Raw genomic sequence first — 15,532 nt, 5'->3', positions numbered from 1 at the left:
AAGGAAGGAAGGAAGGAAGGAAGGAAGGAAGGAAGGAAGGAAGGAAGAAAGAAAGAAAGAAAAAGAAAGAAAGAAAGAAAGAAAGAAAGAAAGAAAGAAAAGAAAGAAAGAGAAAGAAAGAAAGAAAAAAGAAGTGTGCGTGGTGGGTGGGGGGACAGGTAGAGGTGACAGAGGTCAGCTGGAAGCTAACCATCCAAGGGTATCACCCATCCGAGGGTCCCAATGACGTCTCATTGCTCCCCTCATCTGATCTTCTGGTGGTGAGGGTCCCCCATCACCGCTGTGGCCACACCACCACACACCACTACACCACACACCAAAGAGTACAGAATCCCATGGATTAATATACACTTCGGGCCAGGTGGGAACACCCACGTGCCTCTCTTGCAGGGGCCAGCTTGACACTGTCCCTTGCAACACTGAGGGTGTGTTGCATCATCTCTGGTGCTCTGGTGCAGGGTCTGGGGACCCCTTGGCGGGGGGCGCCTGTGATGGGCCATGTCACCCCCTCCTGCTGTGGATAAGCTTCTCCCCCCAGTGAGGACCCCTCAGCTGGGCTCCTCTGCACAGTGGAGGATGGGCAGTCACTGCACCTCTGACCAGAGGCTTTTCCCAGATACCCAAAGCCTCTCCTCCCTCCACCAGTTGGTTCGAGGGGTCTGTGTGAGCCTGGCAGCTGATAGCCCCGGGGCTGTGGTCCTCATCTTGGAGGTGTTAAGCCTGTGCTCAGTGAATGTCCCCAGCCCTGAGTTGTTACTTAATCTTATCTTCATCAGGGAGCAGTGTAAGGCCTCAGTCAGGGCCCCATCCAGGGTACAGCAGTCTTCTCTGCAGCTTTTGTAATACAGTTTTAAAAGCCCTTTAAGAAAATGTTTAAGTCATAGACTATAATACTTCAGTCTCTGACAAGCCCCCAACGTAAGAAGAATGTGGACATGTTAGAATGAGTACAGAAGAGGGACACAAAGATCATCTGAGGGCTGGAGCACCTCTCCTGTGAAGACAGGCTGAGAGTGTTGGGGTTGTTCAGCCTGGAGAAGAGAAGGTTCCAGGGAGAATTGGAGCGGTTTTCCTGTGCCTAAAGGGACCTGAAAGAGAGCTGGAGAGGGACTTTTGACAAGGGCATGGAGTGACAGGACAAAGGGGAATGACTTTAAACTGAAAGATGGCAAACTTAGATATTAGGAAGAAATTCTTTACTGTGAGGGTGGTGAGGCACTGGAATAGGTTGCCCAGAGAAGCTGTGGGTGCCCCATCCCTGGAGTGTTCAAGGCCAGGTTGGATGGGGCTTTGAGCAACCCAATCTAGGAGAAGGTGTCCCTGCCCATGGCAGGGAGGTTGGAGTGGGATGATCTTTGAAGTCCCCTCCAACCCAAACCATTCCATGATTGTGTGAACAAGTACCTATTTTCAAGTTGGGATGTCTGAACCAGCAGTACTTACTGTCCTCTTTTTATTGTTTCCCTTAATTGAGTTTCAAGGCAATAGTTTGCATGAACTGGTGCTGAAGATTTGCAGAGGACGTTTTCAACCAGTGTCTCCTAACTATTCCTACGATCTGAGAATATTAATTTCCCAGTTGTTTAAAACATCTCCGAGAGATCGACCATCCATCAATTCTATTCTAAGGAAGCCCTTCTTGCAGAAACTTGTTCTCAGGTATTTGCCCCCTGAGGTAAGTGACTGTACTGCTGCCTGCTGAGAGAAAATAAGTATGAAAGTAGTATAAACAGTTCTGGCAGATATTGTTTTTTCTGATAGGTAGCACAGGAAGAACTCAGTCACACGGTAATACAAAGAAAAAGGCCTTTGGCATTGCAGTCTGGAGCCAAGCAGATACAAGGTAATGATAATAATATTATGTATCATCAGTTCTACAGTAACATTTGTCAGTTATGATACAACTGTTGGCTATAGCTTTCACCAACAGTCCTTGCTGCATATTTGGATAAAAAGCTTTCACCCAAAGCTAAAAGTAAATAGAGAACTGCAGCTGCAGAACCATTTACCCAGTCAGTGCACTGCTGTCCTGTTCAGGGAAGGACAGCTTTAAAACTAGCTTATTTGCTGCATTCACCTAGAAGAGCTGCCATAGGAAGGTGCTGAAACATTAATCTTAGTTCTTTAAAAAACAGAATTTGCAAAACTGAGAGGTTTTGGTCTAGTTTAGGTCTGTCACATGAAAAACTGTGTGAAAGAAAGCATAAATCTTGCAAACATGTTCCATAGTATTTTACAAAACAATAAAAATGTATTTTACGAAATCTTATAAATTTTATTAAATCGGGAGACAATGAGCTGTGTTTGGATTTAGTGCCCATTGATAGACCAGATTATGTATGCAGTTTCTCAGAAAGCATGGATGAGACTAAATGTATGTCTGTATGAACTGTTGAACATCTAGCATGTTTCTGGCAGTGTACCCTTTTCCTAATTCTATATTCTTCATTATATTGCAATTAGTCCTCAAATTTATCTTTGGAATATCAAAACAGTTGAAACAGATCTGTAGTTACTTAATACACTTTGGATTCCCCTCCTCCCCCCTCCACCTTCAAAAATATTCATCAGTAGTGTAGGAACCCATGATATTTTGAAAATGACTTTCAAAGAGGTTTATCTGCCTACACAACCAATGCAATTTGGACAGAAGCCTGAACAACTAAGTAACTTAAGCACTTAAAAAAAAATCTCTGGTCATTTAATCATAGTTTTAATACATTTTATCTCCCAAACATGATAATCTAACAGTCAATACTCATGAAAGATTTAAAACTCACTTAGAAACTACTTAATCCAAGAAAGGACACTGCTTTTCATTTCTGCAGCCAAGATATTTGCAAAATACTGACTGACCAAACTGGAATGGTCTGTACTTGTATTCTCCTACATGGGAAACTGATAAGGTAGATTTTTCACTTTTCAGCCTTTCTTTTCTAATTTCACAAGTACTACAACATTGCCTAATGATTTTTAGAACATGGAGGGCTGGGTTTAGAAAGGGAATGAATGCCTAAGCAGGTAGGCACCTGGAACCTATGAATCAGACCTGTTTTCTGTTCTTGGTAATAGCATGAAATCAACACTAGTTTATAGAGGTCTCCCTCTTCTTCAGTGTGCTTTACAAAACTAATCAATAAGATCCTCTTTACATGAATGTGACAAACCATGTTTTCAAAAGCTTGTAATTCTCAGAATGAAGAGCCCTAGGAGGCTGTGAAGTAGGGTGATGATGGTGAAAGGATGTAAGGAATGTTTATTAACCCAACCTGTCAGTGTTAGGTGTGGGCACCCTACTATAGTTTGCAACCACACGATCATGAATCACATAGAGTACAGAATGTAATTTTTTAATCTGTTATTGTTAAAAAGCATATAAACTTCAGAAAACAAGAGTCCAGGACCCAGTTTCTCTGGAATCTGGAATGGTAGTGCCTGTCAGGAAACAAGAAATATTTCAAAGAAATGAGTGGAAGCCTCCTTCAAGAAGACAACAACCTCAGGTACTGTGTATCCACATTCTTATATATGTATATACACACACACACACACACACACACACATATAATCATCTTCAGAATTATATATTATTACATATATATGTGTATGTGTATATACATATAATATTCAGGAAGCAAATACCTGCACTTAAAACAGATACTTTAAAAGGCTCAAGACATAAGGATGTAAATTTAGCTTAGTGCCCACACTAAGTCAGTAGAGACAGTTAAACATGCCTGAATCCTCAGAAGAAGTGTTTTGAAAGCCTAAGTGGGAAATACTGAAACTAGGCTGCTTTGGTATGGTCCTTTGTAACAAAAGGATTCAGGCATGCTTTGCATTTATGTTTGCACAAAGGCAAATAAGCTCCGCATTTGCATTTTTTGCTATAGAAGCAAATACACTGATCCTGTTACTTCAGCCCTTCTGACAGCTCGTTCATGGGCAAAATCACCAGCACTCACTGCCATTGCCTCAGATACTTGTTACTGACAGCCTTCTCCCAAATGCAAGCCCAGTTTTCCACAACCACTTTGTCTCTCACTTGTTTTCTACCTCCTCCTTTCCTCAGGCAGGGTATCAGCTGTATGCTATGTCCAGCCTCTTACTTAGCATCACTGCACACATTTATGTTTATCTTCAAGAGCATGTAGTAGTACCTTGAATGCTGGTGAACATAAGCAAAGCACATTTAGGATCTCAGAGCCCCCAGATCCGCACGCTGCAGTTATATGAGCTTAACTGCTGATAGGGAACATGGATTTCCCAGAATTGCATCCATCATGCAGTCCTACTGCCTATGACTAATACTGTTCTTGTGCATAGCACAGGATTTTGTCTTCCTCACAGTTACATTTGTGCCAATGCAAATCCAGAGATGGATTAAGTTAGAAAGATCATTTCCTTTCACTGTGCACTGCTATAATCAAAGGCAGAATTTTGCTCACAGTGTTTTGACCGACACTGGGAATGTTTCCATGTTCTTTCAACATCCAAATAAAGCAAACAGTGTGCAGGGTTTCAGGGATACTTGCATAGTGCCATACTTTGAAGGTGTTGCTTCAGGATTCACAGAATCACAGAATGGTTGAGATTGGAAAGGACTTCTTGACGTCACCTTGTCCACACCTGCTCAGGCAGGGTCATCTAGATCCATTTGTGCAGGACTATGTGCAGTTGGCTATTGAGTATCTCCAAAGATGGAGACTCTAAATCCTGTTTGGGCAACCTGTGCCCCACCCTCAGGCACCCTCCCCCACAGTGAAAGAAATGTTTTCTGATGTTCAGAGGGAACCTTCTGTGTTTCAATTTGTGCCCATTGCCTCTGGTTCTGTCACTGGGTACCAGTGGAAAAGAGTCTGGCTCCATCCTCTTTGCACCCTCCCTTCAGGTAGCTATAACCATTGATAAGATCCCACCTTCAGGCTAAACAGTCTGAGCTCTTTCAGCCTTTCCTCATAGGAGTAATGCTCCAGGCCTTTCATTGGACTTTTTCGAGCTTGTAACTGCCTCTTTTGTTCTGGACAGCTCAGAATTAGACACAGCAATTCATGTGTGGCCTCACAAGTGCTGAGCAGAGCATAAAGATCACCTCCCTTGACCTGCTGGGAATGCGTTTACTAATGCAGGTCAGGATGTCATTCACCTTTTCAGTGAGGGCACATTGTTGGCTAATGGTCAGCTTGTTGTCCACCAGGCCCCCCCTTCTTCTCTGCCAAGCTGTTTCCCAGATGGATGGCCCCCAGCATATACTGGTGCAGAGTGTAGGATTTTGCACTTCTATTGGTGAACTCCACAAAATTTCTGTTATCCCATTTCTCCAGCCCTTTGTGGTCCCTCTGGATGGCAGCACAACCCTCTGGTGTATCAGCCACTCATCCCAATTTGTGTTATCAGCAAACTTGCTGAGGATGCACTCTGCCTTCCTCTCTCCCATGGCCTAAATCTTTAGTGAAGATGTTGAACTCTAGTTACTGGCCTTCAGCTATGCCCTGTGATCACCACACTCTGGGCCACTTTTCAAGCAATTTCACTGCCTGCTCATCCCACCCTCAATTCATCGCTTCTCTATGACGATTTTATGGCAGACAGTGTCAAAATCCTCCATGAAGGCAGTTGCCTGATAAGAAACACCCCCTTGCTCTCCTCTTGTCTATCAAGCCAGTCATTTAATTGTAGAATGTTATTGAGTTGGTCAAGCATGACTTCCTGGTGCCTACCTTATTAGTCACAGTTCTCAGTCCTCTGACATTTATTTAGATAGCCTGATTTGTTCTCCCTACTGCTTGGGGTTGCCATACTTCTGGATACCATACTGGAAAACCTACTCCAGTGAGGAACAACATAAACACTTTTTGATGTTACTTCTTCCTTGGGAACTTTACTGAAAGTTGGAAACTTTCTTCTTATACAGATACGAATTTATATTCTACTGTAATCTGGACTGTACCAGGCACATGAGCCTATTTTCAGTGTATCTAAGAAGGAAAATGGAGAGGAGTAGTTAATGTATTTACCATCTGTGAAAGCAATACTTAGGTGCATTGACATTTATGTAAGAAAGTAAGCAAAGTCAGCATTTTTCTCATGCACCATATAGTCTCCCACAACAGAGAAGTTTGTGGATGTCTGACCACATTTATATCATGCAGTGGCAGCTAGGTGATCATCTTCTCTCCATTGTTCTTAGGAGAAATGGAAACGACGTTCTCGTCACAAAGAAGAAACACGGGGATGTTTCAGCACAGGAAGGGCTTCGAGAAGTGAAGGCCCAACTCCCACACGCACATAATCAAAGAGACATGAAATGAAGCAGCACAGTGCTTCCCTGAAAGCAGCCATCAATGCCTGTACTGTCCAAAACTGCATCCCAGGTTCCCCTTGCTATCACTTGTCAAAATGAGGCTCTCCTTGAAATAATTCAGTGCTTTAGGCTCCAGAACAATGAAGTGACTCTAGGGCAATGGCACTACAGAGTACAAAGCCCCATGCTGATTCAATTGCACAACAATGTGGGCTGCTGATTAATGACAGCAGCTAATGGAACAGGGGAAAAGGAAAAGGCAGTGGTGAGATCACGTAAGAAGTGAGAAGTTTGGAAGTTTCTGGGTTATATGTGAAAGGATTTGGAAAACTTACACTGACTATACTATAGGCAGTCCATATTACCATGCAACTCAGACTGGGGAGAAGAACAGGTTAATTCAAACTTGTACTGATACAGATGAGTACAGGTAAAATAACATCCTTTATTATACTTTCAGCCACAGACCTCCAGATTTAATATGGCAGAAAGGCCAGAAAGCATTCGAGTACGTGGCCATTATGGTCATTACTATGACAAGCTTGACAACTTGCAGAGGAAAGCTAATGCACATTATGACCTTTCTCGTATCAGCCAAAGAGTTGAAGATTACTATAAACTTAAAGGACGAGTTGCACCTCCACCTCCACCACCTGACTGGTAAACTGTTTCACTCTATTTATTAGTGGTCTGTCTTGTGTATTTTGAGCTATCAGCCCTCCTGAGTAGGTAACACTGGGCATAGCTGATTTAGTAGAATGCTTTCTCTGCTTTTTCTTCAATTTTTTTTTTTTTTTACATAAGTTTGTTACACAACAACACAATTCCTGTTCCTGTTCATCCGGAAATTCCACCTGAATTAACCTGGTGCTTGACATTTCATTGTCAAAATGTCTCCCAAGTCTCAGCCCAATCTTGTACTGGGTAAATAGTAAAGCATAAGCTTTCTGTTGAATCTGTCTTTCACACCAGGATGAGAATAATACAGAGATCAGAAGCAGTTCTGCACTGAAGGGAACAGTGAGAGACAGGCCGTGAAAGTGGTTTTTTTTTTCATGCAGCGCTTATATTTCTGTTTCAGCTATAAAGACCCTTTCTCTACCAGTTTATTTACTTCAAAGCCTTTCTGTTACAAAGTAGAGGTACAACCTTAGGAGATTTCCTGTCCATTATGTGACCGGCCATTTTAGGTGTGGATGAACTTTGAAAATGTTGAGAAATAAATTTTAAATACAGCCTACTTCCAAAGCTTTCCTTTAAGGTTGACAGAATCTTTAATTCTCATTCAACAACAACAGTGTTTAGAATGTTTCAGTTACAGATCTTCAGATTTAGAACATCTTTCCTGATCTGAATTTCTGGTGCCTTGTGTAAGGATAGAGTCAATTCAGTTTGGCTCCCTGCTGCACAAGTGGATTCCCGAGATAGGAAATGAAAGAAATAGGAAACAGGGAGCTTACAAGTGACTGATGGTTATTTTATATCAAAAAGCAAAGTAAAAGTTTAGAAACTACACAAAGTTGGACTGATAGAATTAGGCACAGAGGAGAAAGACAATAAAAAGGTTGCTGAATATACAACCTTCATTCTGACAATTTTCACTCATTTTGAGGGTCAGGGAAATCAATTTTATTTTAATTAACGCTTTTCAATACCATTTAGGAAATAAAAGGTGGGGAAGGGCTTTGCTGTACTCTTTGAAAGGCTTAAGTAACTGAAGTAATAGGAAAAGGAATGCCTGAAAAGAATGTGTTCTTATTTTACTGTTGTGCCATATTTATACATATTTTATCCATATTTATATATTCATGTAGTACAAAGAAAGCTCTCTTTGTCATATGTGGTAGAACCTGTAGAGGATTATTTGTGCAAACATAGCTGAGTCTGTGAAATAAAACTTAGAATATGTACATCACTTTCTTCTCTCAGGACTGCAGAATTTCTTCAAAGGCGGTTTGAAGCCCAGCAGTACAAGATCAAAGTGGAAAAACAGATGGTAGGTAAATACTGAACCACAAAATAAATCTGTAAAAGAAGGAGAATGAAAATCCAAAGATGAATGGATGTCTGAGTGGCAGTCTGTAACACTGTCAGGTAGAAGGTTTTGCTCTAGCAAATTCCCTGATCTGCTCTTCAGTGTTCATCCTGAGGTTTTATTTTCTCATACAAAACTGTAACAATGTGTAATTCTACTGTGACTTTTTCCTCCAAAAATGTACACTTGCCTTACTGCATTCTTCAGTGGAACAGGGAGAATGAATTGAGTGAGCACTGAAGGAGAGGATTCTAAATGAAAACTCATTTGCTCTGGGATTCATTTGTGCATCCACAGGGACTACGACCATCCTCTGCTGACCCATATCATGACCAAATACAGCAGCAGAAAATAAAGGAAGAGCATCTCAAAACCCATCAGCAAAACATGTCTAGAAAGAATGAAATGAAAGAACAGGTAAATGAAATTTCTTCCTTAATTGCCTAAAACTGTCTTCTTATACTACTTGACAGTAGTATTCCTGGTATAAGAATTCTTTTTCATCAGACTCTCTTTTTGATCATCGATTCTTTTCCATTCTTTCCCATCTTTTTATAGAGAAACAACATACTTTTCTAGTTTTGCTTTTGGGTGACAGAGAAAACAAACTGATACTTCTATCTTATTTGAACATATATAAATACATTTAATCTTTCTATCTTTGGTTTATTAAAAACGTATTCTACCCTACTGTTCTTTTCTAGGAGTATTTGAAACAATTGCAGAAAATTCGGGAAGAATACCATAGTGATATAAAGGAATTCAGATTTAGAGCAGGAGTACTCCAGGTAACAAAGCTCAAACATATAGGTAGTCATATTTACTTTTTTATGCTAGAATACTTTATTAGGAATTGAAATGAACATTTTTTAAAATGTTCCCTAGGAGAATCAGAAAATACAAGATAAAACCTATCTTGTGAGGCAAGGGAAAGCTGAGCACCAGTCTGAAAACAAAGATATATCTGCAACAGGAGAAGAATCACTTCAGGTATCGGTACCATCTCCATCTAAATAGATCTTTCTGAGCAAGTCCCACATGGTCTTTCATTCATTCTCTGTGACAAATCTGTCAATATCAGTAGCATCCTCCTCAGTGATCCTGGATCTGACTTTTACTAAAATGAATTCATACCAATAAAATGGCGCCAGAGCCACATGAGGACAGAATTTAGACTCCCAGTGATTTAATGGGAAAAGCATGATAATGAAAAAGAAACAATAGATTTTGGGCCTGCCTGGTGTCACCTTACTTCATGGGCTCTCCATCTTTGGAGAAACTGTATAGATGTTTTAAAAAGTAAAATCTATAAATTGTTGTGGTTTCTCCTGAGGCTGAAGACATGCACTGATTGCCACAGATCACTGAAGAAGCTGTATACTATTATTTACTTTGCTTTTCTCTGACAGGTTCTAACAAAGACATAATCATATGAAAAGGAGTAATTAAATATTTTTAGGTGTTTCCAGAAAATAAGATACTGCAAAACATGGCTATACTTTCACAGGCATAGGCTTCCACTAAAATCTTAATTTTAATCACTTCCAAAGTTTTCCAGAATGAAATGAGTCCGAGTCATCTTGTATGTGATCATTAAAAAAAAAAAAAAAAAGTATTATTTATATCTTGACACAGTACTGTATCTTTCAAACTTGGGTTTTTGAAAAATCAGAGGCTTGCACTTTATGCAAGAATTTCTGATTTTCTTTTGGCCAGATAAGCCAGAATTGGCAATGAACAGAATATTCTTACAGATCTATGTACAAGGAAATTCAAGGCTATATTTGCTACTTAAACAAGTCTCTTTCTTTATGAGGTATACACATACTCAGTTATAAAGAGTGTAATTCAAACTGGTTTTTTTTTCTCTCATTCCAGGACATGGAGGAAAACTTTAAACAAGTCAGACTCCAGGATAGGCAAGACCAAACAATATTAGAAAAGAAACATAACACAAAAGTATCCATCTTTACTGTTTTTTGGTTTTTTTTCCATTTTCTTATTATGTCTGTACATTTCAAATTACTGTGTTACTGTGGTAGCTCTGGAAGTGAAGTTATTTGAGAGTCATTTAAGAGTGCTGATTTTCTGTTTGTTCAAAATTCATATCAGAAGAAAATAAATGAGCTTTTCTGATAATTTGAGGAAGATTCCCTTTAGATAGTCCCACCTAGTAGTTAATCTCTATCTACTCCTCATTATATCAAACTGCATTAGTTGTGAATGGGAACTGACGTTTATTCAAAGTCTAAGTAAAGTCAAGTCAGATTGCTAATTTTAAAATATTTTGTTATAAAACATGATTCTCTATACTGCTTTTTAAATCATAGAAGGGGATGGGAATTGAATTAGAAATGCACATAAGATACCAGGAAGGTTTCTGACCATAAGATCACTGTGAAGTGGACTAAAGGTCTTTTGTGAAATATTGCATGGAAGCAGTACAGTATTTAGTTTTAATTCTGGTTGAGAATCAGCTGCAAGAACCAACTCTGTGTTGCAACTCTGTGTATTGCAATGATTTGAATTAAATGAATATATATATATTCATATAATATATATAAATAAACCACTTGAAATCAAAAGTGGTTGCAGTAACTTAAAAATATCACTAAAGTAAAAGGATTGTATTTAAAGAAGTCTATTTTTGTCCAATGTGTTCAACTTTGATCTTGTTAAATAGAAGAAAATGGTTGTTAAATAGAAGTTATTTTCAACAGAAGAATAATTTTCAAATTTGTAGTTCCATATAATCTGTGTACTTTTAATTAAATCCTTTCATTTATTAAAAAAAATTAATAATGTGAATTTTCTTTAGGGAGGAGTAAAATTTGAAATTAATTTAGATCTATGTTTTCCTGAGGAAGACAGTATTCAAGAAGCAGAGGTATGTTTTGATTATATTCAGAGCATTTACATTAGCAATCAGAAACCATGGCAGCTCCATAATCTAAGACTTGTTTCCATTACCATCATCCTCTGCCTTTGTTACAATGAAGCTTCCTATTGAGGATTTGTTGACATGTTGCATATGTCTGCCCTTCTGCAAGAGGATAACTGCTCAGAAGAAATTGGGTGATGCCTGGGTCAGTCTTTCACATGGTAAAATATGAAGGAGTGCAGATATTAAAATTTCCTAAAATGGGCTTGAGAGGAAGAACTTACCTCAAAACTGAGTTAGTCTGCAAATGCCAAATTCAATTTGTAGATTGTTTTAGTACATTTCTGTTTCTTTTCACTGGTATTGTATCACAAAGCAAGAAAAACTACAGATGTGTTTTCATTTAGTAAAATTATATTTGTGGCTAATCAACATGTAATAGCTACCTATTAAGATTTTTATTAATATATTAGAATTTTAAAAAATATTCCTAACAGCAAAAAATAATTATATTTCTAGTATATATATTTTAAATTTCTAAAGCACTATTTTGTAATTCTATTGTTTCACATCTCTGTGGAGCCCCATGCAGCCCTCTGATGCACAAATCGCAATGTGGCTTCACTTTTTGTTACCCAATTTTCCAATTTTCCTGTGCATACATGAGGTTGGCTGGCAAACAGTAAAATGGGAAGAGATTAGCTATTGTACCATATTTGTTTACTGTTCCCAGAGTAACTTACTGTTTTTTCAGGTACTAGATAAACTCAATGAGACTTTAACTTTTGTGGATGGTGAGAATCTTAAGGAGAAATTGGTGGAAGTTTATGAAAATCATACAGACAGAGCTTTGGAAGAACTGTCTGACTACCCAACAGGTATTTATTGGGGAAATGCAATGCTGAGTATTAATCCTGAAAATTACATAGGAGTTAGGTAAATTCAGTAACTCCAGGCTATAACAAGTTCATCTCATGAGCTCTTTCTTTGTATCACATAATGTTATAATCACATGGAAATCTACTTTAGAAAAAAATCCAAAGAGCTTTGCCTCTTCTTTTTCTTCCCCTTAGAGTCCATACATTGTATGAAAAAAAACAGAAAACATTGGCAACCTGGAGCCCCTCAGACACTACTGGACGTTTTAGCTGGTGCTGACGTCCCATCTGCATGTCCTACTATGGCTGGAAACGAACTTGGTGGTGAGAAAGTTTTGGCTTTCAGTGAAAGCAGTGAGCACCTAAAATTCAGCCAGACTGGATTCATCCATACCTGAATGTTCACGTGATCCAGCAGGCTTTTACCTGCAGGGCTTTGTAACATCAGAGGTTACTGTACGTGTTAAGCCATAAAAAACAGTTGTCACTTTCCCCTCTAACACTGCAATCACGTTGTGTTGCTCATACATATTGAGAGTGCTGCATTTTATGTATCACTCTGTGGCCAGGGTAAAAATGCCAATCTATTCAGCTCATCAACGCCACTTTCTCAGGCTTTGAGCTGATGACACACAGAAACTAGGGCAGTGAGTGCCAGTGCTGTCCTGGAATGTGGTGGAGTTGTTTTCCCTCTGCACACAGTGGTGGTGCTACCCAGTCACAAATGCCACTTCACCCAGCTGTGGCTGTGGTGATGCTCCACTTCAGAAGAGAAAAGTCCCTACGGTTCTTACAGTACTACTGCATATATTCCCAGGCAGACAAGTATCTCCAGTGACTGGTTTCTGCAAACAAGGAGCTCTTCCAGCATTCCAGCACGCTCCAAACACCCGAGATAGACAAAAAAATAACCTGAAGAGTTTTCATAGATAGTGAAGACAAAGCAGAATATTATTAATACACCAGCTTTTGTTGATTCTGCCTTAGATGAAAGACCACAGGGCACAAAAGAAACAGGAGCTTTTTTTAAGCTCTGTCAACCCCAAGAAGCCAAGAAGTTTCAGAGCAGGGACTGCTCAATGAAGCTGCACCTGTCTATTCCAGGCTTAATGGAAGTTACTTAAGCATTAAAACTGGTGTTAAACATTTTTAGCGATGAGTAGTCCAGACTAATTTTTCCCTATCCATCAGATCAAGTACTTATAAAAAAATCAGGCATATTCCATAAAGGAAAAAAAAAACAGATTCCAGAATTACACAAAAGGAAGAAATCAGTGTAGAGACTAGAAAGTCAGAATCTGACAAAAGGCAGTGCTGAGCTACAGTCATGCTTTAGTGATCTGAGAACCTTGCTGTTCTTCAGCTGACCATAATCTGTCTGAAGACATCCCAGAAAACAGGAAGCAGTGGAAACAGACACCACCAGAGACACTCCTGAACATCTTAGCAAAAGCAGAGCTGTCTGAGGATTCCTTTATCTTTTTCGAGGAAGACATAGGTAGGATATTTTTTCCTGTAAATTCTGCATGTTTTTCTTTAGTGTAATATTTCTTCTACCATTGGCAGAGGGTGTGTGATGAGAAACAACATTTTGAAGCAGCTGGCAACCTAGAAAAACAGGGACAGAACCTCTGCTCTGTCCTGAAGCACAGAGAGGCCTCTTCAGGATGTTGTTATTTTCAATAGCAGGGAAAAGGCCAAGCCCTACTTACTGGCTATTACCTTCATATCTAATTCTTTCATTTGCTTGGGTAGACAGAGGAAAGCTACTACTGCCAGCATGTTGGCAGGTACCACAAACCTGTTGAGGTTGAAGAACCCTGTAAAAAACATTTACTCAAATACATATATGGTGACTTAAATGAGTAGTGGCTTTACAACATGGTCCATGCTGATACAGCTGACACTGCAATTGATTCAAACTCACCTACACTGCAGCACACTTTGCTAAAGTAACAGACTGTTTCAGAAATTACATTTACTTTGCATCAACAGAAGTGTGGTATTTACATTGCTGTAATTTGAACAACAAACACTTCAAGCATTTATTTGCTATTCCTTTACACATACTTTTACAGTTTTCTACTATACAGCTGAAGAAACGTTTCCCTTTCTTTACAGAAGGGAGATTAACTCTGTTGCCTCCAAAAGAAAACAAGGAAGATGATTCAGAAACCTACTCTGCTGTTGCTGTTGATGAAGGTAGACTTGAGCCAAGATCAGATGATGAAGACACGTAAGTCAAGCACATCAGAAGGAAAATCCACACAACTGGACAGTTTTCATGAAATAACAGGCTGCATTGCCTAAAGTTTTTCTGTGTTCTTAAAAATTCATAAATAAAGAAAACTTACAGAATCTGCTAATTTAACTTTTAATTCTGTAATTTGTCACAGCCAATGCTGTCATTAAAAAACACAGCAGAAATATTAACATGGCTTTGCAGCTCTTTTCTCTTGCCTTTTAAATACAGGTAAACAATCTCACAGAGACAGAAGAAACAGTTCACATTAGGTGTGTCGCTTGTGTATTTCTTATAAAGTGCTTTAAAAAACCCTAAGAGTCCTTGAACTGAGAAAGGTTTATAATAAAGTTATATTTATTTAATTAATCGAATTCTCTTGTTTTACTGTGCAGGAATTTTGAAGATTCTGAAGATGAACTCAGACACGAGCTGGAGGAATCTCTGGAAAAGTTGGCAACTTCCCCAGCAGAGAGAACCATAGAGTCTCACATCTTTTCAATAAATAAAGGTCAAACAGATGAAGAAAAGATGAGTTTACCTTACAAACTTGGAAAATCTGATGATGATTTAGAAAATAATCATGGATAATTTGGTGTTGATGCACATAATGAAAAGATTTAAAATTAATAGAAAGCTGTAAGTCTTTTGTTTTAAAGGAAAAACAAATCAAGGTACTTTTCAGATGTCTTGAACATTGAATAATCCTCATACAGACTGAAATGCTGTTTCATCTATTATCCTAAACTACTTGGACATACCTGACAAGTCTTGCTTGAGCAAATTTCTGATTTCTGTGTACTCTGTTTTACCATTTTTGTCTTATGTAAGAGAGTGTCCTATTTTGTGTATTTTATTTCCCTAGATAAATCAACTCCTGGTTTTAAGAATCTCTTCCAGCTTTTCATAATCATTGTGTACTGCCAGTACAGCTTTGTAATTTACAGTTTCATTTACACAGTACTCACCATACATAGTAACATCAACTACTCAGGAATTTTAGATAGTAGCAGTAAAATGGTTTATTAGTGCCATGAGAATTGTGCATTCCCCAGTTCCTAATAAAACATGTAAGTATGTAGGTTCTTCCAACCATTATTTTTCCATATAAAAATTTAATACAAGCCAAGTGAATCTTAAATAAAGAGAAAACTACAGTCTATAGTCTGATTTTAGCAGTTTTTTTGAAGAA

General features: G+C 38.8%; 1 protein-coding gene across 3 annotated transcripts in view; it reads left to right on the top strand.

Moving 5' to 3' along the window:
* Nucleotides 1-15,500, top strand: part of NEK5 (NIMA related kinase 5) — a 26,704-nt gene extending 11,204 nt beyond the window's left edge. For 2 of the 3 annotated variants that reach the window (XM_042014289.1, XM_042014290.1), the window contains exons 9-23: nt 1,475-1,675; nt 1,762-1,843; nt 3,373-3,503; nt 6,765-6,964; nt 8,234-8,300; nt 8,637-8,756; nt 9,044-9,127; nt 9,225-9,329; nt 10,218-10,298; nt 11,158-11,226; nt 11,975-12,098; nt 12,294-12,422; nt 13,462-13,596; nt 14,220-14,334; nt 14,736-15,500. In XM_042014289.1, coding sequence (XP_041870223.1) covers nt 1,475-1,675; nt 1,762-1,843; nt 3,373-3,503; nt 6,765-6,964; nt 8,234-8,300; nt 8,637-8,756; nt 9,044-9,127; nt 9,225-9,329; nt 10,218-10,298; nt 11,158-11,226; nt 11,975-12,098; nt 12,294-12,422; nt 13,462-13,596; nt 14,220-14,334; nt 14,736-14,931 — 1,839 coding nt within the window. In that variant the 3' untranslated portion in view covers nt 14,932-15,500. The remainder of the gene's footprint in view (nt 1-1,474; nt 1,676-1,761; nt 1,844-3,372; nt 3,504-6,764; nt 6,965-8,233; nt 8,301-8,636; nt 8,757-9,043; nt 9,128-9,224; nt 9,330-10,217; nt 10,299-11,157; nt 11,227-11,974; nt 12,099-12,293; nt 12,423-13,461; nt 13,597-14,219; nt 14,335-14,735) is intronic. The other variant, XM_042014291.1, reaches the window with a different exon arrangement.
* Nucleotides 15,501-15,532: the final 32 nt, after the last annotated feature.

This window comes from Corvus kubaryi, unplaced genomic scaffold (assembly GCF_017639235.1).
Source record: "Corvus kubaryi isolate FWS band 111438036 unplaced genomic scaffold, C.kubaryi_AGA036_p1.0 split1-65, whole genome shotgun sequence".
NCBI classification, from domain to species: Eukaryota; Metazoa; Chordata; class Aves; order Passeriformes; family Corvidae; genus Corvus; species Corvus kubaryi.
The sequence above is the reverse complement of the archived record's forward strand: the minus strand, read 5'-3'. Positions and strand labels throughout refer to the sequence as shown.